The sequence below is a fragment of the Diadema antillarum genome, unplaced genomic scaffold (assembly GCF_040938485.1).
Source record: "Diadema antillarum isolate AM-2024a unplaced genomic scaffold, OU_Dant_1.0 seq00000105_RagTag, whole genome shotgun sequence".
Taxonomy (NCBI): Eukaryota; Metazoa; Echinodermata; class Echinoidea; order Diadematoida; family Diadematidae; genus Diadema; species Diadema antillarum.
In genome coordinates, this window is record NW_027271191.1 from 1,403,835 (window position 1) to 1,428,243 (window position 24,409).

Below are 24,409 nucleotides of genomic sequence, written 5' to 3' on the forward strand. Positions count from 1 at the left end.
AACTAACATTGCGAGCTAGAGAATAGTTTCTTCTTCAATTTGCTGTATAGATTTAATCATTTGATGGCTTCTGAGGTCAGATATTGCAATTGTCCTGCAACACTTCCCCGGCGGTTTTGCTTACACAAGCTGTCTACTTTATGCAAATGAAGCTTCAAGGTCATATGCTTTTGGCGAGTTAATTGCACCGTATCGCCGCGCCTGAAAAAGCGAAGGAAGGAACACGCGAAAATGTCCTCCGAGTAGCAATTCGCGAAAATATCTGTACGCGAAAATTTCAGCTCATACAGTATATTAAACTGTGTACACATACAGGTATGGTATTACCGGACAGCATGGTAATTCCAGACACGCACATTTTTTCGTACTACAGGTAAACTCGGATACCTCGACGTCGGATAAGCCGAATATCGCTTACCTCGGAGGCAAAATGAAAGTCCCGATTGCTCCTATGGAGTTTCCGTGTGTTAAAATTTGCGTAGCTCGAAAAAAACTAACTCGAAATTCGGTTACCTCGAAGGGAAATCTCATATCCCGATCTTTATCAACTTATTGTTTTTCCCAGCATGTTGCTCGAAGTGAAATTCGAACATCACGCACGCAACATTTTCCCCCCGATTAAGCACGCGTGGACAGCGAAGACATGTCACAAATCTTTTTACACTCGATTGTAAATATTCCGAGACAGATCATGCCCTCAAAACAATACATGGCTGGCAAAAAAAACACCAAAAAACCAAGTCCCCCACACCTACCTACACACATACACGGTATGCACATAGCACCCATGCCAATGGAGTGCTTACGATAGCACTACGCTCTGCCCCCAGCATCTCCTTTTCTTTAATCACTGTGTTCTGATTTTGCGGTCGTGATGGTCATACCGCGCGCGTAGATTTCTTAACCGCCGTGGCGCACCTGCTTAGGTGTTGACAGTTAAATCTTTGGCATTAATCACGGTCCACCGTCCAAACATCAATTTCCTGCGAAGTGCTTTCTCTAACTTTTTCCTTTCATGAAGTTAGACAGACTGCCGGAGCGAATGGCGAGAATATGAATTGCGTAACTTCAATTTCTAAAATGTGAAAGAAACTGGGTACAAATTCTCTTGGCAATAGACTTCTCTGCCATTTTCCTTTTGTTGGTCGAAGAGAGTAGCACGTTTATCACTTTCGAGCATGGCAACGAAGCGAAAATTGAACGCAAAATCGTATCAGGAAAAATACTCAATCCTCACATTCATGGATGAAAATCCAACATGGAAGAAAAAAGATGTTGCGGCAAAGTTTAATGTGAAGACCAACACACTGTCGGACATGATAAAAAACCGCCACAAAATTGTGCAAGCAGTTGAAAATCCTAGTGATGCTCGGAAGGGCGTCAAGAGAATGAGGCAGATGACATTCGACAATGTGGATGCGGCTTTGATCACGTGGTTTCGGCAAAGGGAATCTCTACCCGATCTGCGGCTTGATGGGGAGATGCTGCTTGAAAAAGCCAAATACTTTGCCAAAGAATTAGGTCATGAGACAGCTCCCTCACAGGGCTGGATAGATCGTTTCAAAAAACGACACGGAATAGGCCACATCAAAAAGGCTGGAGAAGCTGCTGGGGTGGATGAAGAGCTTGTCCAAGGCTGGAAAGATGGAAGGCTGACAGATATTCTGAGGCGTTATGACCCGAAGGATATCTACAATGCCGATGAAACTGGTTTATTTTGGCAAATGTTACCAGAGAAGTCCCTCGGTTTTCAGGGCACTACCTACCATGGAGGTAAACAGCAGAAAACACGTGTCACTGTTCTAGTGTGCGCTAACATGGATGGCAGCGACAAACTCCCCCTCTTTGTCATCGGGAAGAGCAAGCGACCGCGCGCATTTAAGAACGTGAAGAAACTGCCAGTTGCCTACGAATCCAACAAAAAGGCCTGGATGACGGGGGCATTGTTTGAGGCATGGCTGAGGAAACTTGACGGCAAGATGGAAGGGAGAAAAATTGCAATGGTTATCGACAACTGCCCGGCCCATCCTCACATTAAGCTGGACAACATTGAACTTGTGTTTCTGCCGCCAAATACTACCAGCTTGACCCAGCCAATGGATGGTGGTGTCATCAGAAATTTGAAACAACACTATCGGCACATCCTTGCATTCCGACGACTTGCAGCGGCAGATGAGGGAATTCCCTTCAAATGGGACCTTCTTGACGCTATCATCGCTTTGAAGACGGCATGGAACAAGGTGTTCCAACAGACAATAGCCAATGTATACAGGCATGTTGGATTCGTTCTTCCGTGTGAGCAAGTAGAGGAAGATGGAGATCGCGGTGAAGAGGGAGGTGTTGAAGACGCACAAGAATTTCGCGGCATCTGGGAGAGATTGGGCGACCTCTTCCCGCTACCGGCCATGGAGAAATACATAGACGTGGATGCAACAGACACGGGCGTCGAGCTCCTAACGGATGACCAGATTGTTGAAATCACAGGAGTCAAAGAAGACGGCGAGAGCGATGACGAGAACGGTAATGGTGAAACCAGTAGCCAACATGGGGAGGATTGTGTGCGCAAACCACCTTCGATGAGTGAAGTGTGTCAAGCTCTGAATGTGATCAGGCAGTTTGACATCTTTGAGCAAACACCGGCTGAGCTGCAATTGCTCGTGGAGAACTATGAGCTGTATCTCATGAGTAATTATAAACGTCAGAAAAAGCAAACCAACATCACTGACTATTTCGCTGTTAAGGAGTGATGAAACAAATATGATTCGTACATGTTGTAAAGCCAAAAAACATGTTTCTAACGAACTTCTGTTAATGTTTCATACCTATTACTAAAGTTATCTAGGTACTGATCATGCAAAACCTTCTCCGTTCTTAAAATCAAGCAACTTTTTTTTTAATGACTTCCCCTCCATTACTTTACGCTTTTCTGTGTACTGACTTATCCATTAGATACAACGGGAAAATATAAATCTGTAATGTAATGTAATGTAATCACCGACTCTTTCGCTGTTACGGGATTATGAGTGATGAGACAAATATGATTCGTACATGTCTAATTTAAAGCCACAAAACATGTTTCAAACGAACTTCTAAAGGTGTCATACCTATACTGTATTATTGAAGTTATCTAGGTACTGATTATGCAAAACCTTCTCCGTTCTTAAAATCAAACAACTTTTTATGACTTCCCCTCCATTACTTTACGCTTTTCAGTGTACTGACATATCCATTATTATACGACGGGAAAATATAAATCTGTAATGTTGGATTTTAACGTTTGCTTTCATTGTACCATTTGCTGCCTCATGTACTTAAAGTAAGGCTTGGCTTTACATGTAATATGATGATTTTAAGTGGTGACCTCATGAAACATGCAACAGAACTACACTGTATTAAAAATGTAAGTACACATAAACCCAAAGTTGTTTGAACGTAAAACTCGATCTTGGGTTTCATTGATTTCAGTTCTGGCCTTTGGAGTGATCAATGATTGTTTCTGAAAATACTGTACATTTACTGTATGATAAAAAATATTTCAACCTCACCCTATGAACTCGCGAAGGCCAATTTTCGCTTAATTTTGTCATCGGTTCACCTGCTCGGTCTATGAATAGGCAGAGCACTAATTCTAATTAATGACGACCACTAAACTATTAACAGACTTTATGAGGTCAGACGTCTACACTAAAGTTCTGTAAACAATTACTTTACCCTGTTATGTCTTGTATCTTATTTGAGTTTTCGGTAATGTATTTTTCTTAACCCCCTTTCAAGCACTATCGTATGAGATTGCTTCTCTTTTTTTTTCATGCGAGCAATCACTCTTTGTTAAAGTTTATGATTACAGTGGCAATGTACTCAGAAGTCGTAGACCGAATCTGATCTTGCGATATAAATCACTATTGGTTTTTGGCAACCAAGTAGCCCAACCTTCGTGTGTTGCACTTATTGCTGATTGCGACTGTACATGTTGTATTAGTACATCTGGTTTTGTTTGAATTTGCGTTGTACTGTCTGCCTTGAGTCACCCTCTACGCGACCGTTATTCTCCCAATCACGCATACACACATACACATACACTGAATGATGTTCGCCACGTACAAGGTGCGTTACCGTTCTCTACACTTGTTTATTGCGCCAGTTTCTCATCCATATAACAACGTGTTCATCTCGTCAATACAGCATACATATTTGTAGCTACAGTTGTAGCTAGTAGTAGACACGCAGTAGACCGCTGGCTAGCGCTGCATAGCAGTGCGACATTGCCGTCGCTCCCTGTAGCTCCACGTGCACGTTTTCACTGGACGTAAATGTCAACGATTGTCACTTTTTTGGTGAGCTTCGTGTTACACTTTGAACTTTGTGCATAATATTAAAAGTTTACAAAGCTAAGAATGTGATTCTTGTGATTCTTGTGTATCTGTCTGCTTGGTAAATCTAGTTTTCGACAGGTTCCTCCACGGTATTCTGTAGACACACTACATCCACACGCAGATACAAATACTGTACATGTACATTCAGCACGCATTTCTCGCCCTCGATTACGTACCGGTACATTGTATTTTCTTGTTGTTTTTATGGTGATTGGTGAGTCAATTGTCCAGCAGAAAATGGTGTTGATTAGAAGAACATCGATTTCCATTCCATTTATACATTTTCAAGTCGACTCAATTCCAATTGACAAGCATGCAAACAGTCGGTAGGCACCATAACAGATACCGTGTTAACATCGATAAACATTGGATAAGCCGAAGAAAATTCGACGTACGCGTACCTCGAAATTCGCGTACCTCGAACCATTTTCTTCAGTCCCGACGACTTCGAGGTATCCGAGTTTGACTGTATAATGACAATCAGTACACGCGGGACTTTGTGGATTAGCCTCACAGAGCGTTGTATGGACCGAAATTGCAAAAAAAAAAAGGCGACAGAAAAATGTAAAAATGCTAAGAAATTCAAATTTTACCTACGATTTAGAAGAAGTTGTTGATTTATCACAAGATTTTATCGCGTAAACTGTTCGAAATTTTCATGTCAGACATTTTACTGTAAAATATGAGATTTGGGCCTCATTTGCCGATTTTTTCTTTGCCGTCTGCTTGGTAAGAGTGTGTAAGGTGAATCACGAGTATAAATTGTGATTCTGGTGCTAGGCAAAGATATACGAAAGACGTCAATTATTCCATCACGAAAATCGTGTCCGGAATTATAATGCTATTTTTCACCATGCTAATTAAAGACAACTTTTTGGAGAGGGGTATGTCTAAAGTCTTTTTCCCAAAAATCGGAGTGAATAACTTTAGCAATATTCCTGAATTCATCATTTTCAGGACTTTGTGAATAATTGGTGTTTTTTTTGGCCGAAATTTCATCCTCCGAGTATGGAATTCAGAGCCACGAAAAAAAAAAAAGTCCAGTGATACGATCCACTCTCCTACAAGGAACGCCCTGTGGTTACTGGCGCCCGTGATTCGGTGCGCGACGGTGGGTCACGTACTGCACTTAAGTTGATTAAAACTCAATTTTTGTCAACACAAACAAAACAGATTTTTTTTTTTCTTCTTCTCATCAATCATGGAGAGTGCTGGACATGTGTGTGTAATAAAAAATCACAGTGCGAATTTGCGACCATTTATATATCGTGAGATGGATGATTAGTGAAGAGGAGACCTCATGAACACTGCGGGAGGGGGTTTCTTGAGTACCTCAGGGGGTGTTTCACAAAGCCATTCTTAAAGTTAAGAAGGACTTAAGACCGGCTGGTGATCAGTTCTTGTGCTGAATTACTGCTATTCTGATAAGTATAGCACATAAGAACTGATCACCAGTCCTTCTTAAGTTAGGGAGTTCGATGAAACGGCACTTTCTGAATTTATATCTGTTAACACGTGAAATTCGATGTTGCAAACTTGCCGATTAAAACTTTTTCCAATGGTATTTTACCTTTTCGGAGACATCTGCGTGTAGCCAAGAACTTGCTTGTTCTTTGATACCAATTACTTGAATTGAATCTCCGGAAAAGTGGAAATAGAGAGTGTTGAAATCCTCTTACATCGGAACACTACGCGAACGCAGGAGGCCGCCATTTTGAAAAAATTTTCTGACTGACCTCTGCACTTCGATATTACTTGCGGGGTATCAAACTCTCATAAGGCATGTTGTGATGGTACTGTAATCACACGCTTTGGGAGATTCTAAGCTTTCGTGTGGTATCAAGATTGCCGGGTATTAGAGCATTTTTTCCGCTTTTCAAAGCCGAAGAAAAGTAAGTTTTTAATTTTGGGGTCTATTTCCGTCCTTATTTTTGCTAGAAACCTTAAAAATAAGGAATGAAGGAGAGGGAGAAACCCCTTAGAAACCCATATTTTTGAAAACTTTGAAGTTTTCTGAATCTAACGGTGTGCATTGATAATGCATTCATGCTCGCGCATAGAAGCGCCCTGCGCTTGAAAAAAAAACGGACACTACTGGAAAATAAGGAATCTCGTGTATTCGTGGCTCGTTATTGTAATTATATACTTCCAACAGCCAAATGCTATTTTGCCTATAAAAGTAATGACAAAAAATTGTGGTTTTTACTTGGGAAATAATAACTGAAAAATTTTTGGAGCACCCTCCCATGGCCCATCAAATAATTGTGGGTTAAGCATGATACATGTGAAATCTATATCTCATTTGAAGAAATATTTAAATAAATCACAGAAGAAAAAAAAAACCAATCAGTCGTGAGTCAGAAATCTACAGTATGTTGGAAACTTACACACTTTATTTTTCAATTTTTTTAGCCAAACCCCTTTGGAATAGCACTTATATTTATATGTATATGATCATGATGTGATGTAGGTCTACATACAGTGTGTATCTATAGACTAGGCTAGGCCCTATATTTTATTTTTATAATAATCTACATTTTAATGTGTCTTTCATTTATTCCCTTTGTTTCCATTATCAAAATTGTATTACTATTATTATTATAATCAATAGTCAAGTCATTGATCATTACAATATATCAATTATTATATGTTAGCCAATAAATGTACATATTTTATATATATTATATACAGTGAAACCCCGTTATAACGAGGTCCAAGGGACCGGCCTTCATTATAACTGGTACCTCGTTATAACCGTACGCATCAAAAACAAAGAAAAACATAAGCATGACATCATATACCCATCAATGAAACTTAAGAACATCCTTTGCGTTGTTATTACACAATTATGGATCATTAATATTGAGAATAAAGGGAAACTATTTGTAAATTAGACGAAAAAGTAGGGGCTGAAATGAGTTATTTCTTCATTGTAATTATTGTTTGTTAAGTTTTTCTAAACACCAGCGCAAATAGAGTAACATACAGGCGTTGATTTCCGTAATTTGCGAGGTATTTTTACACTGTTGGTGCCCAGCGGGAATGCGATGATTTCATGAATCATTTCAGCTGTAATCTTGTACAGTGTATGATCATTGCGCCTGAAGGGATTAAAAATTTGTTCATTTTCTCCCAAAAATCTCTTCGCGTTTTGTACATCCATTCTTGAAAAATATGCGACAGGATTGAATGTTGAAGGTTGTGATCCTCTTTACACAAATCTGTACCTGGTAGACCATTCTGAAAGAAAGAAAATCTTTATTGTGAAATGCAGTGTTAAAATTGTGATATTAATGAACAAAACTAGATCTATCCAAACTAATAAATGCATTTGTTCTTTTTTTGATTTAGGATAACATGCGTCATTCAACTTTATTTACGCTACTGTCACCTGGCGAGATCGCGATGATTTCAGAGTAACATACATGCGTTGTTTACCGTTAACTTGCGAGGTACTTTACGCTGTTGGTGCCCAGCGGAAATTCGATAATTTCATGAATCGTTTCGGCTGCAATTGTATACAACGTATGATCGTTGCGTTCGAAGGGATAAAAAATGCGTTCTGTATTTTCTTCCGAAAATCGCTTTGCGTTTTGTACATCCGTTCTTGAACTGTTGAATGCGTTTGTTTCTTTTTCTGAACACCGATTAAGTAGGTTAACTTGCGCTATTCAACTATTTTTACGCAACTGTAACCCGGCGAGATCGCGATGATTTCATCAATTAATTCGGCTTTATTCATCCAACGCTCATATTTGCTAACCAGCAAAAAGAACTGGAAGTCGGAACTAAAATTGGAAAGGATATAATGATGAGTTGCACACGCATTCCAATTGTCCATTTTTGGCCACAAGTATCGCTACACGAAAAGTTTTTGAATGCGTTGTTAACCCTTTTTTTTCTCGTTGCGCTGTGGTCTGACCTAATATCACGCAAGCGTATCTCGCGAAAAAGAAAATCGAATGATTATGTTTACTAATTCAGTAGGGACATCGGAAGGCATTCCTGTATCTTATCGCGTGGTTTAGAAGAAAAAATGGAAGGAACGGTTCTCTGCAAAACGGGAAAAAGACGTGGATAGCGTGAATTCGGTTTTCAATGTTTCGTTTGTCGCTTGTTTGAAAGCGGCAATTTGGTCAAGAAATGGACCTTGTTATATCCGATCAAACTGCTTATGTTTTTCTTTATCATGATGCACCGAAATTGTCCTTGTTATAACCGGAATCTCGTTATAACCGAACTCGTTCTAACCGATTTGTTCTGCCATAGGTTTACACGCAAAGGAAAACGGGACTGACGAGATCACCTCGTACTATAAGCTTTTCCTCGTTATAACGGGGTTTCACTCTATATATAATATATGATATATTATATTATTATACAATATATATATACATAGGCCTATACGATTATATAATCATTATATGCAATATAGATTTGTATGATTATTATCATTATTACTGTTATAAATGTGCCATCCTATTACTACCTAAATACTACTGGTACTAGCATTGAAACGGGTCACATGTAATTGCAGCCTCTTTTCCATTGTCATCTGACTGAGATTGTTTTGAGGGTACTTATCATTCCTTGTTTGTTGTTGTCTCCTGATAGGGTCTACTAAAGTGTAGAATGTTTTACCTTGTAAGTTGTAATGAATTCAAGTTTGTTTGGGTTTTGGGAGGTTTTTTTTTTTTTTTTTGCATTATAGTAGGCCTATCGAACTTTCATTCTTTGGTAAGTTTGCCCATGTCAGAATGGGTAAAAGGCGACAGACATGAAATGCTATGGTGATTCAGGAAGCTAATATCAGTTCGGGAAACCCACTCACAAGGGGGGCCCCTCCTTATAAGTAACCCGTCCCCCTTATAAGTAACCCCGTCCCCCTTATAAGTAACCCCCGGGGCACCCCTTATAAGGAGTCTCCACGCTTTTTTGCAATGCAACGCGAAAATGAAAGGACTGCGGCAATTCGCTTGATTATGTCCATAAAGCTTCACAAGTTTCCTAGTTACTCACGAAATTTGAGCAAAATCGGTTTGAGGCATCATATCTAAAATCATGGATTTAAATGCGATGTCAAACGACCCATGCGAATGCTGAAATGCGAGCGATTACTGGCGTGAGTGTCGCCAGGCGCGGCGGCGCGGCAAATGCTTGAGTGCAGACGTGGCGACTGAGGACATGTACTCACTCGCCACGTCTGCACTCAAGCATTGCCGCGCCGCCGCGCCTGGCGACACTCGCGCCAGTAATCGCTCGCATTTCAGCATTCGCATGGGTCGTTTGACATCGCATTTAAATCCATGATTTTAGATATGATGCCTCAAACCGATTTTGCTCAAATTTCGTGAGTAACTAGGAAACTTGTGAAGCTTTATGGACATAATCAAGCGAATTGCCGCAGTCCTTTCATTTTCGCGTTGCATTGCAAAAAAGCGTGGAGACTCCTTATAAGGGGTGCCCCAGGGGTTACTTATAAGGGGGACGGGGTTACTTATAAGGGGGACGGGTTACTTATAAGGAGGGGCCCCCCTTGTGAGTGGGTTTCCCGAACTGATATTGCCCATAACTTTGCCAATATTCAAAGGTTTGAGCTGATTTTACCACCATTGTTTATCTCTTTGCGTGCTCTTTCCAATGATACCAAATTTATGGGGATGCTGTAAAAAAATCAAAATCTCACCGAACTCCCTACTTAAGCTAGAAACATCTAGTCTAGACCTAACCGTTAGACCTAGTCCTAGAATCTAGTCCTTCTTTACTTTAACTAAGTATCTGGTCATCGGAGAAATGTTCCGCGGAGACTGTGTCTGGCTTCAAGGATCCCCTCCTGTCTACGGAGGAGAGCGATAACGTAAAAAAAATAAAAGACTCCTCCGGACAGACGGATCTTTCTGTCTATCAGACACCCTACTTCTAAGTTCTATTAACGTTATGGCCGGAATATGGGGATTCGATTCTGATTAGGCATTGACAACGCCACACGGCCACGGCCCGGGTCGGGTTCGTTCACCGTCACCTTCCTCGTAGAAGCAGACATTCATGATTAACTTACCTGCTGAATGACAGCATTGTCCGGCACGAGAAGTTTCAGAAGAATACCTTCGAGCGCAGAAGACATCTTCCCTTTTGTTCTTGGGGGTAGGCCTAGTCTCAGAAGATCTAACAACAGCTAACGTTATAACTGTTAGATCAAACACAAACGATCTTGCGCTTGTTTTGGTACTGCTTGCATATAACGTTAGACGCTTCTTCAGATTCAGGCAGCAGATCGGGGAGGTACCCTTGTCCCTAGCTAGCTAGGTATACATGTAGCTTGTAGACGTAAGTTCGAAAAGAAGCAGTGGTTAGGTCTGTAACTTGTCTGCTGCGACGACGCTGTGCAATCATAAGACATGAGGTCTAGTTTTACTTGAGAGGCAGAATTCATAAGATCAGTCCAACAAGGCAAGGCCAAGGGATAGATAGAGAGGGGAGAGCCGAGCCCAACCAAAGCGTGAGCGAGCTGAGCCGTGTCTGCTGTGATCTGTCCGATAGGCTTTTTCAAGCCGTCAGAAGATAGAGGAAAAATCTACGCCTCTTTGGATGATCCCTCCCCCATTTTCCCATTGCGAACTATACAGTAAACTGCTGTTTATTGACGACTACAGAATCGAGTTCAAGGGTCGTGATTCATCCACATGGTCGGTCAGGAATGTTTTGACAGCAACGAAGAAAGGAGCGCATGAAATTAAAAACATAACTATTTCCTACTATACAGAATACCGAGCAAAAATGGGGAAGGCAAGGAATAAAAAGTATCGGACCAAGAAATCAGCCCCTACTGGCCTCCAAAGCGTAAAGGATGCTCAACAGGAGGAGGAATTAGCAGCAGCAGTCAACACCAAAGCAGATGTACAGCTGAAGACAGTGGGACTGCTTGAACGGGTAAATACAGCTTACAGCTACCACGTACCAGGGCTGAAGCTCAACCGGGCCGGCCAACGACACGACGCCGCGCCGACGGCAATCGTTCGGCCGACTCTGGGCTTCCGGAGAGCAGAGGCATGGCCCATCCCATGCCATGGCTTGCAATCATGACTGTCAATGTGCATTGGCCATTGCTGTTTCGTGGGTAAACTTTACTGTCAGTTGCTTTGGACGACGGATTATAATCTGAGAGAAGTATTTGGCCACCTTACTTCATAATGTCATGACTAATGACAATGTACCTTTTAAGATTCAATCAGAGTTTTGTGACTATCAAGTATCATGGACAAAACCGTGAAATTGCCCCACGGCAGTGCGCGCACATCCGTGTGTTTACTGTTAGCAAGCAAGGTTGGGTAGCATGGTCTGATGGTTGTTACTAATGTTAGGTTAGGTTTAGGGTTAGGATTAGGTTAGGGTTGTAGTAACTGGTTAGACCCCCTGGTTGAATTAGTCGAGGGACATTAGGAATTCTTTTTAAGAATAAAAGGGAGGGAAAAAAGGATAAAGATTGAAAAGAGGAAAGAAGTGAGCTAACGTTAGTAGTATTGCGATCACTCTTTGTCTGGCTTGCTTGTAATTTAATTGTATGTTGTCTGTCGTTGTCCGTGATGCGTCATGCGTGAACTTCGTACATTTTCATCTTCTTGAAAACTCCATGACTGATTTTCACCAAACTTGGCAGGTAGATCCCTAGCGGAGGGCTGCACACTAACCCATTTTTTCTACTGTAGTACTGGTCTGACCTGTCTGTTATTACTCGCGGTGTCAGACCAGTAGGTATCCAGTTTTTCCATGTTTTATACTGGTCCATTCCTGACAAAATTACTGGTCCGACAGTGATTTTTACTGGTCAGGGACCATCAGACCAGTGCCAGTGTGCAGCCTTGCCTAGGGCCCAGGGGGATAGGATCAGAAGTATTAAAACCAGAAGTGATAGAGCTAAGTTTATACTATGTCTATGAGTTAGTGCATTGATGACTGTAGTTTCAAGTTTGTTCATGGCGTAAGCGGGGGTGCCTTCATTGGGACTTGACCCAGGGGGAGGGGGTGCGAGGGGCCCTAATTGGGGCCTAAATTGTACATTTTCATCTTTTTTTTTTTAAACCCCATGATGAATTTTTACCAAACCAAAGTAAACATATTGTAACAACCACTATTGTGGCACATTAAAGTAAGATTTTTGTCGTGATTCAGATCAGTCCGGGAAACCCGCTCACGAGGCCTGCTTCCCCGTACGAGCACTCCTCTGCCTCATGAGGCCCCCGGAGAGCCTCATGACGCTCCCGGGGAGAGAGACTCAAGAAGCTCCCTGTTCACTTTTTATTCATCTCACATCTGACATATAAATTTTCGCAACTTTGCATGGTGATTTTTTGTTACACACATTGTCCACTATCCATGATGAAAAGAAGAAAAAATTCTGTCTGTTTTTTTTTTACAACAATCGAGTTTTAATCAACCGATGCACAGCAACCCATCGAAACACGAGCGCCAGCGGGTTTGCTCAATGCAAGGCTGCCGCACCTAGCGGCTTGATCCAACTATATATTTTCGGTGCTTTTTTCTGCGGCTCTCACCTCTCCGCGCACAAATCAGCCTCGTGAAGCTGAAGTCTGACATCTTTTTACAAAAATTCATAACGAGAAAAATAAAATCAGTATTAACCTGATTTTGTGCATATACTCCAATTTACTATTCCACCCTGATAGAGTAGGTGGGTACTCCAGTTAGTTAGCAAACTAGTCACTTTGTAGGTATGAGGGGTTCACTTTCTTCGTCAATTCTGCCGTTAGCTAACCTTTGGGCACTTTTTCTGGAATCATCCCGCGACTCGACTTCACATTACATCACGCATCCAGCACACAGAACTCTACACACTGTGTGTAGATTTCTGTGATCCAGCACATACAGACAGTGCGCAAGCTGTGAGATTTTCAGAGCGAGCTTGCGCACACACGGGTACCGGAGGATACTGTATCATCCGTTGGGTGCGCACGCTCGCTCTGAAAAGCTCACAGCTAGCACACTGTATGTGCGTAATGCGTGATGTGATGTGACGTCGCGTCGCGGGATTCCAGAAAAAGCAATCAAAGGTTAGCGGACAGCCGAATCGACGAAGAAAGTGAACCCGTCATACCTACAAAGTGATTAGTTTGCTAACAAACTGGAGTACCCACCTACTCTATCAGGGTGGAATAGTAATTTGGAATATATGCACAAGATCAGGTTAGTACTGATTTTATTTTTCTCATTACGAATTTTTGTAAAAAGATGTCAGACTTCAGCTTCACGAGACTGATTCGTGCACGGAGAGGTGAGAGCCGCAGAAAAAAGCACCGAAAATATATAGTCAGATCAGGCCGCTAGGTGCGGCAGCCTTGCATTGAGCGAACCCGCCGGCGCCCGTGTTTCGATGGGTCACTGTGCATCGGTTGATTAAAACTCAATTGTTGTAAAAAAAAACAGACAGAATTTTTTCTTCTTTTCATCATGGATAGTGGACATGTGTGAGTAACAAAAAATCACCGTGCAAAGTTGTGACAATTTGTATGTCAGATGTGAGATGAATAAAAAGTGAACAGGGAGCTTCTTGAGTCTCTCTCCCCGGGAGCATCATGAGGCTCTCCGGAGGCCTCGTAAGGCGGAGGAGTGCTCGTATGGGGGAGCAGGCCTCGTGAGCGGGTTTCCCGGACTGAGATAGCTGTCTGGATCCAGGATAGCTTTTTAAATTTTTAGCTCACCTGAGCCAAAGGCTCATGTGAACTATTGCGATCATTCTTCGTGTGTCATCTGTCAACCGTCATCCATCTTCCATCGTCCATCGTTCGTCATGCGTAAACTAATTACGTTTTCATCTTCTTGAAAACCCCATGACTGACTTTCACCAAACTTGGCAGGTGGCATTCCAAGAGGGATAATATCTGGATTTGTTCAAATGGGCATGATGCCCCACCTGGGGCCCGGGGAGGGGAGGGGGTAAACACCCAAAATTATTGTATATTGATGACTGTTGTTTCAAGTTTGTACATGGCAGAATCAGGGGTGCCCCCCTTAGACCCAGAGGAGGGAGTGTGATGGATCCAAACTTAAGGTCCCCATTTGGATCCATCGCACCCCCAATTAAGGAATATTTACCAATCTTTGCTAGAACCAGAAGTGATAAAGTGAAGTTAACCTGTTGCGGACGGTTTGATTTTGCTACAACACGCATTTCCCATAAACGCTTGCCTGGGTATACTCGGGACTTGTCCTCAACGGGTTAATACCATGAGTTAGTACATTGATGACCATAGTTCCTAGTTTGTTCATTGCAGATCCAGGGGTTCCCTCCCCCCTCTCCTTGGAGTTGTTGGGGGGGGGGGGGGGGGAGGGAGGGGGATCCAAATGCGGGCTTAAATTGTTCATGTTCATCTTCTTGAAAACAACATAATAGCATTCCCAGGAGGGATAGGATCTCAGTGTGTTCGAATTGGCACCATACTCCCCGTAGGCCCAAACCTCCTAAAATAAGGAATATTCAATAAAATTCATCACTAGAATCAGAAGTGATACAGAGCTTTAAGCTTTTGTTTTCTCCAAAAACTGCAAGGTCCAACTTTCAAAGTATAGTGTACTTGGCAGGTATTTTTTACCAGTGTGATGGACAATGCAAATGGACACCATGCCCCCTTGAAGGCCCTCAAAGCTGCCGCCCCCCCCCCCCCCCCAAAGTTTGCTATGTTCTCAGGTATCGGTATAGTAATCTGCAAGAATGCGTGGAAGATAAACTTGCTATACTCCGGTGAAGGCGAGGCTCCCAGGTCTCTTGTTTGACATTCACATCCTTTGCAAATTGTTCATGTGCTCAGCGAAAATAGACTTGAATGATCAAAACAGTCAGTGACTTTTGTAATAAAATGTTGTTTTAATTCCCTTGACAGATTTACCGGGTATGTACTAGTAAATGTCAACTACAACTACTTTGTAGGTCAACTACTTTGTAGACCAAAATCTACAAGCTGCTCTAAATGAGGCAGCTAAGAATGTGGGCTGAATATGATATGAAAATCTGAATGGAAAGACATGTTTGACTTCAGTTTGTCATCAGGGATTGGCACAGGTCATATATTGTTCTGCACTAGGAGATAGGAGGAGGAGGTAGGCTGATCATCTGATCCTGTCATCACCCAAACTTACAGCCTTAGTCGAGAGTGTGGGGCCCTTGCCCAAATGCCCATACTGGGAATATGGAGGGGGAAGAATTGTTGTTTTTGTTGTTGTTGTTGTTGCTGCTGCTTGTGATGGGAGAGGATCTCTGTCCCATTTCCCTGATATGATATTTAAAAGCTTTTCTTCTTTATCCTTTGACTTGCCATCCATCAGGGGTGTGTCAATGAGGTAGTAGTATTATATATAACTCTATTTAAATGGTGCAATATTCTGTAGGTCAAAGGAGTTCCCATAGGCCTATGTGTTTTTTTCTTGATGTTGATAAAAATCTTATGACTCTTTTCTTGAGTGACTTATTGACAAGTGTTTGCTTTTCCCCCTAGCTTCAAAGCAGTTCAGCAGAAGAACGTGAATGTGCCTGTACATCTCTTGCCAACATAGTCCAGGACCCTAAGGCACATCAGACCCTTGTTGAACAGAAGGCTGTACGAAGCCTCAGTCCTCTTCTCCTTGATCCTTCTGCTGGTATAAGGGAGGCAGCAGCAGGGGCTCTCAGGTTTGTCTCCCTATATCTACATCATTTACATTGTAAACTGTTAGAAAGTACAGATAATCTTTTTAATTATCTTCCATAAGCCCTTTGATAGTTGATCACCACATACAGTTTGTGTTTTATCATACATTTTTGTTTTGATGGGGGAAAAAAAAGACTTTGATATTGCTGCGAGAGGTGATAAAGCCTACTGTAAAAGTGGAAATTTTCACACATTTCGCATGAGCAGAAACTAGTGCAAATATGAAAGCACATAAATATCTGTGCTTGTTATATTTACCACTATGCAATGTCTTCATCCTGCACTTGTAACTGAAAACATGCGAAGTTCATTCTGCTTGGCAGAAAGCGAAAAAAATTACTTTGCACAAACACATCTGTAAAAATCAACTTTTACAGTACTTTGCAGCAGTTCTAACATGTTTTCAATTTGGTATAGCCAGAGACCAGAGCAGGATTTCTATCACAGTCTACACATTTGGTATATACAGTCAACTTCGGATGCCTCGACGTCGGATAAGCCGAATATCACTTTACCTCGGGGGCAAAATGAAAGTCCGATTGTTCCTATGGAGTTTCCGTGTATTAAAATTCGCGTAGCTCGAAGAAAATAACTCGAAGTTTGGTTACCTCGAAGTGAGATCTACTGTCCCGATCTTAATTAACTTATTGTTTTTCCCAGCATGTAGCTCGAATCGAAATTGCAAACATCACTCGGCATCTCCGATTAAGCGCGCGTGGACAGCGAAGACATGTCACAAATCTTTTCACACTCGACTTTAAATATTCTGAGACCAGAACAATCGCGCGCCCAAAGAAATACCCGGTACACGGCTGACAAGAAAAATCCCCAACACCTACCTACATACTTACACGGTATGCACATAGCACCCGTGCCAATGGAGTGCTTACGATAGCACTACGCGCTGCCCCATCATCTTCTTTTCTTTCACCACTGTGTTTTAATTCTTGATCGTGATAGTCATACCGTGTGCGTAGATTTCTTAACCGTCGTGGCGCACCTGCTTAGGTGTTGACACTTATATCTTTGACATTAATCACGGTCCACTGTCCAAACATCAATCTCTTGCATAGTGCCTTTTTAGCTCACCTGAGCCGAAAGGCTCAAGTGAGCTATTGTGATCGCCCTTCGTCCGGCGTCCGGCGTCCGTCGTGCGTTTTGCGTCGTCCGTCGTCCGTCGTGCGTAAACTTTTTACATTTTCATCTTCTTCTTGAGAACCCCATGACCGATTTTCACCAAACTTGGCAGGTAGCATCCCTAGGGGAATAGGATCTCAATTTGTTCAAATGGGCACCATGGCCCACCTGGGGGGCCCCAGGGGGGCCCAAACCCCCTAAAATTAAGGAATCTTTAAAAATCTTCTTCTCTAGAACCAGAAGTGATAGGACTTAGTGAATACTATGAGTTAGTACATTGATGACTGTAGTTTCAATTTTGTTCATGGGGGAATCAGGGGTGCCCCCCTTGGGACCCAGGGGAGGGGGTGGGGAGACGTCCTAATGGGGCCTAAATTGTACATTTTCATCTTCACTTCGAGATCCCCATGTCTGATTTTCACCAAACTTGGTAGGTAGCATCCCTGGGGGGATAGGATCTCAATTTGTTCAAATGGGCACCATGGCCCACCTGGGGGGCCCCCAGGGGGCCCAAACCCCCTAAAATTAAGGAATCTTTAAAAATCTTCTCTAGAACCAGAAGTGATAGGGCTTAGATAATACTATGAGTTAGTACATTGATGACTGTAGATTCAAGTTTGTTCATGGGATTGGCGGAATCAGGAGTGCCCCCCCCCCCCCCCCCCCCCCCGGGACCCAGGAGAGGGGATAGAGATGGGTCCTAATGGGGCCTGAATTGTACATGTTCATCTTCTTCTTGAAAACCTCATGATGAATTTTGACCAAACTTAGCAGGTAGCATCCCTAGAATCTCAATTCCTTCAATTGGGCACCATGTCCCTCTTGGGGGCCCCTTGGGGCCCCCCCCCCCCAACATAAAGGAATATTTAAAATCTTCTACTCTAGAACCAGAAATGATAAAGCAAAGTTAATACCATGAGTTTGTACGTTGATGACTTTAGTTCCAAGTTTGTTCATTGCAGATCCAGGGCTGCCTGCCCCCTCCCCCCACCCTGGAGTTGAGGGGGGGGGGGGATCCATATGCAGACCTAAGTTTCCAATGTTCTCGGGTAAGAGTGTGCAAGAATGCATGGAAGGTGAAATTGCGATACTCAGGTGAGCGCGTGACCCCCGGGTCTCTTGTTTAACTTTTTTTTTTGCCTTTCACGAAGTTTGTTTCATTTATTCTTCCCCGAGAACGCAAGCACTGATTTTTTTTTTTTTTGAGCAATGTGATTATGAAAATAGTGTGGTATATGATCTGGAAGTCTAGGCCGAGCATAATAAAGAATAGAATAGACAGGGCTCCACACTAACTTTTATTGGGCCATCAATATCATTGATTTTTATTTTTTCGTGGTCGAAAGTAAAATCTGATGACACAAAAAAAAATCAAGAAAAACATTAGAAAAACTAAATCGGACCTACTAAACATAGAAAAATTAAGATTAAGCATTATTAAAGTGATACAGATGCCCATGTCTAAAACAAATGAATAGAAAATTCAATCATCTTATTCTGTGTTTTAAGATTTAGCAAATAGGCGTAGAGATTATTATAAAAGTTGATGCCTATATATTTAGGAGGTCAAAACTTACTTTTGAAATGAGAAAGTGGGAGCATTTGCCGACATTTGTTAGCACCCGACATTTGTTTTAGCATTGTAAAGAGCCGAAAGTTACCGTTATTCATTTCTTATTGTAAAAGCAATCATCCAACATTTATTAGTCTGTTAGCACCTTACTGAGCCGAATATAACCGTTAATCATTTCTAAATGTAAAAGCAAACAACTGACATTCATTTTAGCATCTTACGGGTCTGAATGCTATCCTTATCCATTTCCAAACGTAAGAGCAAACATCCGCTATTTGTTTCAGCATCTAACTGAGCGGACTAATACCGTTAATCATTTCCAAATGTAAAAGCAACAATCTGTTATTTATTTTTGCGTCGTACGAAGCAGAATATTACCGTTATTCATTTCAAACATACAACATTTATTTTATCATCGTATGGAGCCGAATGTTACTGCTGTCCACTTCCGAAAGTGAAATGAATCATCTGACAATTGTTTTATCATCGTACGGAGCCGAATGTTACTGTTTTTCATTTTTGAACGTCAAGACAAACATCAGATGTTTATTTTACCATCAAACGTAGCTGAATGTTACTGTTATTCATTTCGAAATGTAATAGCAAATATCCAATATTTTTTTTAGCATCGTATGGGGCAGAATGTTACTGCTATTCACTTCCAACCATGCCAAACGTAAAAGCAATCATTCGACATGTATTTTAGCATCTTCCGGAGCTGAATGTTATTGCCATTTACTTTCGAACGTAAAAGCAAACATCCAGCATTTATTTTATCATCGTAAGGAGTTGAATATTATTGTTACTCATTTCCGAACGTCAAAGCAAACATCAAACATTAATTTTACCGTGGAACGCAGCTGAATGTTACTGTTATTCATTTCGAAATTTAAAAGCAAACATGAGACAGTTATTTTAGCATCGTATGGAGCAGAATATTACTGCTATTCAGTTCCGAACATAAAAGCGATCATCTGAAATTTATTTTAGCATCTTCCGGAGCTGAAGGTTATTGCTATTTCCTTTCGAAAGTATAAGGAAACATCCAACACTTATTTAACCATCGTACGGAGTTGAATATTGTTTTTCATTTCCGAACGTCAAAACAAATATTCGACGTTTTTTATTTCAGCATCTTCTGGAGCTGAATGTTATCCTTATTCATTTCCGAACGCAAAATCAAATATCTGACATTAGTTTTAGCACCATACAGAGCTGAGTCTTATCGTTTTTCATTTCCAAAAGTATGAGCAAACATCTGACATTTATTTTAGTATCTTACCGAGTCAAATATTACCGTTATTCATTTCTTTAAAAGCAAACATCTGACTTTTATTTTAGCATCTTACGGAACCGATTGTTACCGCTGTTCATTATCAAAAGTAAAGGCAAACATCCGATTTTAATCGCACCACCACCAAAATCTTTATTTCTGAAATTTTGATTTCAATTCCGATTTTCATTCAATTCATTCATATAAAAGTCGATTCAATTCCAGTTGACAAGCATGCAAACAATCGGTAGGCACTATAACAGATACCATGTTGAACATCGATAAACATCAGATAAGTTGAAGAAAATTTGACGTACGCGTACCTCTAATTTCGCGTACGTCGAACCATTTTCTTCAGTCCTGACAAATTCGAGGTATCCGAAGTTGACTGTATACGAGAATATCCATAGCTAATAATAGTCCTAGAGAGGAACTGTGCTTGTTGTAAGATGTAATTCCACATAAGTTTGTGTGTGTGTGTGTGTGTGTGTGTGTGTTTAATTGAAGGAATTGAAGCATGATGAAAATTCAGCATTTTCTGAGGAGTGATGTTTTTCATTTAATGGCTTTTGTAGGGTACCTGGTATGCCTGACCACCAGAAAACATGGATAAAGCATTCAGTTTTCCAACATAATTTTAACCTTTATCCGCCAATCTACGGGATATCCCGTAGTTCACCCAAATGCTGCGAACGCCTATCTACAGGATAATCGGTAGCAGATATGGCTTGGACGATGAGGTCATTTCTTAAAGCTTATTATAGCCTGTAAACTCTGACCTGATATCCCACAGTCCTTTTCATCACTTTTAGATGTGCTGCCCCCAGTGTTCCGTCTTTTATTGGGTCAAAGGTCATGTTGTTGGTGGATGGTTTCTTTGCGCACTATAGGCTACATTTGTAAACGGATTTTGTTCAAATTTAGTATGAAGGTCTACCAGGATATAATCTACAACTGTACCAGCCTATAGATTTTGGATGTGCTGCCCCCAGTGTTCCATCTTTTATAGGGTCAAAGGTCATATTGTTGGTGGCCGGGTTGTGTGTGCTCTATAGGCTACATTTCTTAACAGATACAATCGCATTGCGCGGCAATGGATATTTCTAGTGTTACGACCAAAATCACTCCGAGAATGATCGCACAAAAGAAACAATCAACTGATGTTCAGGCGGTTTATTAACAGTGATATTGTAGGTACAGACTCGTAATCAGTTTTCACATCAGTATAATAATGGTCACTAGAAACAAATATAAGTCAGTAATGGAATCACTTACTCACTAAATCACGAAATCCCTACAGTTCCCTGGTAGTGTCCAAATACGATGCTTGATGCACAAATGAATGATCCGCGATGCACCGATGAGTGATTCCTTGGACGTAAATCCAGAGGCACAGGTTACAATAGTCTGCGTTATAAATCCAGGGTACACTGTATATGTCCACAATAGATCCACAGTATAATGTTCACAGCGAAATGTGCAGAATCCAACGACCACGTCCAGTCAATGCGTTGAATGATGATTCACTTTATATTGTCCCGCTAGGAATCCAGCCCGTCACAGCTTTGCTGTAGCAATGCCCATTGACATTAAAATATGGAGTCCAATGAAGGCACATTAATTCTCTGCAGGCAAAATGTCTCCCAGGCCAAGTATCTCCACAAACATAACAGGTCAGCAGGTAACACAGGACTGACTATAACAAGTCGCTTCAGAGCCAGAAGTGACGTAACTCTCAGAGCAGAGGTGTTGGGTACTCTGCCTACTGCAGAATTTCTCTGGCTTATATACTATCCATTCAACCCCTTCTAGCACATTCTATAACTCTCTCCAACCTACTAGCCAGTCCAAGTTCCAGGAAACCTGGATGGCTCACTGCCTAACTATGTACAAAACATCATTACCAAGAATAACTACCAATCACATTGGGCTACAGGGACAGTGCCTCACTCAGCCAAACATGTAAGCACGTCCCAGAACTTTCTGGAAAGGGTGAAATCATTCTAGATTGAGTGAGCTATGATATATTTCCTGTTACATGCATGTACTGTATAGCTACATTGTATACCACCTAGAAAATTCTCCACTGATCTGGTCAGCCTGTATGTACTATATCTATACCATATAGAATGTTCTCCATGAATCTGGTCAACCTGTGTACATACACATTAAAACAGCCAGGCATACAGTACATCATACATGTACGTGTACATAACTACTAGTGTGTACATTTGTGACACCATCCCCCATGGGAAAAAGAAAGCCTTGCCGTAGCAAGGGTTTCTTTTGCCTTCACAATATCTCATTATTATTTACAATGAATGTGAGGTAAAATCCAAGTCAAGCTACTATAATCACATACTATTACATGCCTTTTTGATAGCTGTATTAATTCCATGTTCTCTTGCTTGGATTCTCGGAGCTTATACAATCATATCAAACTGTTTTGCACACATTAATGAATATGCTAAACACATACACTGGAAATGATATGCGGTGAAAACTTCTCACCTTTGATACTCTCTTCATGTTACACTCTTGACAGAGCGTCGGCAATTACATTGTTTTTGCCTGCCACATGTTTGATTTTGAGTGCATATGGCTGCGTCATCATGCTCCATCTGAACAACCTGTTGTTCTTCATTTTGAACCGGTCTAAAAAGACCAAGGGGTTGTGGTCAGTATAGACCGTGATCTCCCCTTTGCTATTTGTCAAGTACACTTCGTATTGCTGGAGGGCAAGGATGAGACTGAGAGCCTCCTTCTCAATTGTGGAGTACTTCTTCTGGTATGTGTTCAATTTTTTGGAGAAGTAGCTAACTGGTCGTTCAGTGCCTTCTTCATCTTCTTGGAGCAAAACTGCTCCCACTCCTACATCGCTAGCATCTATTGCCACCTTGAATGGCTTTGCGAAGTCAGGAGCTGCCAAAACAGGCTCATTAGCAAGGACTGCCTTTAGTTTCTCGAAGGCTCTTTGACATTCATCAGTCCAGGTGTACTTTGCCTTGCCCTTCAACAGGTTTGTTAGGGGGGTGACTACAGTGCTGAAATTCGGTACAAATTTCCTGTAGAAACCAGCCATGCCCAGAAATCTGAGCAACTCCTTCTTGGATTGGGGGATGGGAAAGCCTAGTATAGCCTCTACCTTGGCTTCTCTTGGCAATACTTGTCCCTGACCGACTACATGCCCGAGATACACCACTTTGGCCTTTGCAAATTCACTCTTTGCCAGATTAATCACCAATCTGGCCTCCTTGAGTCGATCGAAAAGTTGCCGCAAGTGTGTAATGTGCTCCTCCCACGTGTCACTGTACACTAGGATGTCATCAGTGTATACTACACAGTTGTCAAGTCCGGCAATGATTTGGTTTGTCAGCCGTTGGAAGGTGGCTGGAGCATTTTTCATGCCGAATGGCATTACTTTGCATTGGAACAAGCCATCTGGTGTGGCAAAGGCAGAAATCTCTCTGGCTTTGTCGGTCAAGGGCACTTGCCAGTATCCCTTTAGAAGGTCTATTTTACTGACATATGCAGAATTTCCGACCCTGTCAATGCAGTCTTCAAGTCTGGGAATGGGGAAAGAATCTGTTTTTGTCACGGCATTCACTTTTCGGTAATCTATGCAGAATCTTTGAGACCCATCCGGTTTGGGCACCATGACGATTGGGGAGCTCCAACTGCTTTTACTCGGTTCTATTATGTCATTGTCTAGCATGTATTGAACCTCTTCCCTTACTTTTTGGAGTTTGCTCGGGTTTAACCTGTAAGGGTTTTGCTTGATAGGGTCAGCATCTCCTACATCAACATCATGTACAGCCAGAGGGGTGCAACCTGGTTTGTCTTTACACAGTTCTTTGTACTCATGTAACAGAGTAGTCACATCTTTCCTCTGATTATCAGGTAGGTAGTTCAGTGCCTCATCTACTTTCCCTAACATCTCTGAGTTAGACAACCTGGCACTAGAGGGCTCACTTCCATTCTCATCTTGAGCTTCTCCCTCTTCATCTACTTCTTCTTCTACCACCTGGGTTACACCTACCGGCTGACTAGCCTTTCTCTCATAGTACTCTTTCAGCATGTTTACGTGACACACCCTCTGATCTTTGCGTCTGTCTGGCGTACTGATCACATAGTTCACATCATTGAGTTTCCTTTTGACACGATATGGGCCACTGAACTTGGCTTTCAGTGGTTCACCTTGTATGGGCAGCAGTACAAGAACTTTGTCACCTGGGTTGAAAGTTCGGGCTTTGGCATTTTTGTCTGCCTTTCTCTTCATGGAGTCTTGTGACACTTTCAAGTGTTCCCTAGCTACCTCACAAGCCTTTGAAAGCCTTTCACGAAACTTTGACAC

At 41.7% G+C, this 24,409-nt stretch overlaps 3 protein-coding genes across 3 annotated transcripts in view; 2 read left to right on the forward strand and 1 right to left on the reverse strand.

The window, feature by feature from the left end:
- Nucleotides 1-10,877, reverse strand: part of LOC139726945 (importin-4-like) — a 103,744-nt gene extending 92,867 nt beyond the window's left edge. The window contains exon 1 of the mRNA XM_071637933.1: nt 10,432-10,877. Within this exon, the coding sequence (XP_071494034.1) occupies nt 10,432-10,497 (66 nt within the window). The 5' untranslated portion in view covers nt 10,498-10,877. The remainder of the gene's footprint in view (nt 1-10,431) is intronic.
- Nucleotides 1,482-3,297, forward strand: LOC139726944 (tigger transposable element-derived protein 4-like). The gene has a single exon (XM_071637932.1). It carries the CDS (start codon nt 1,482-1,484, stop codon nt 2,745-2,747), a length of 1,266 nt encoding a protein of 421 aa, XP_071494033.1. The 3' UTR covers nt 2,748-3,297.
- Nucleotides 10,878-11,041: 164 nt separating the features above from the next.
- LOC139726953 (HEAT repeat-containing protein 3-like) overlaps nt 11,042-24,409 on the forward strand; it is a 100,767-nt gene continuing 87,399 nt past the window's right edge. Inside the window, exons 1-2 of the mRNA XM_071637941.1 lie at nt 11,042-11,303; nt 15,881-16,053. Coding sequence (XP_071494042.1) covers nt 11,151-11,303; nt 15,881-16,053 — 326 coding nt within the window. The 5' untranslated portion in view covers nt 11,042-11,150. The remainder of the gene's footprint in view (nt 11,304-15,880; nt 16,054-24,409) is intronic.

Coding starts and splice junctions, on each gene's coding strand:
- LOC139726944 (XM_071637932.1), top strand. CDS start 1,482: ATGCTGCTTGAAAAAGCCAAATACTTTGCCAAAGAATTAGGTCATGAG.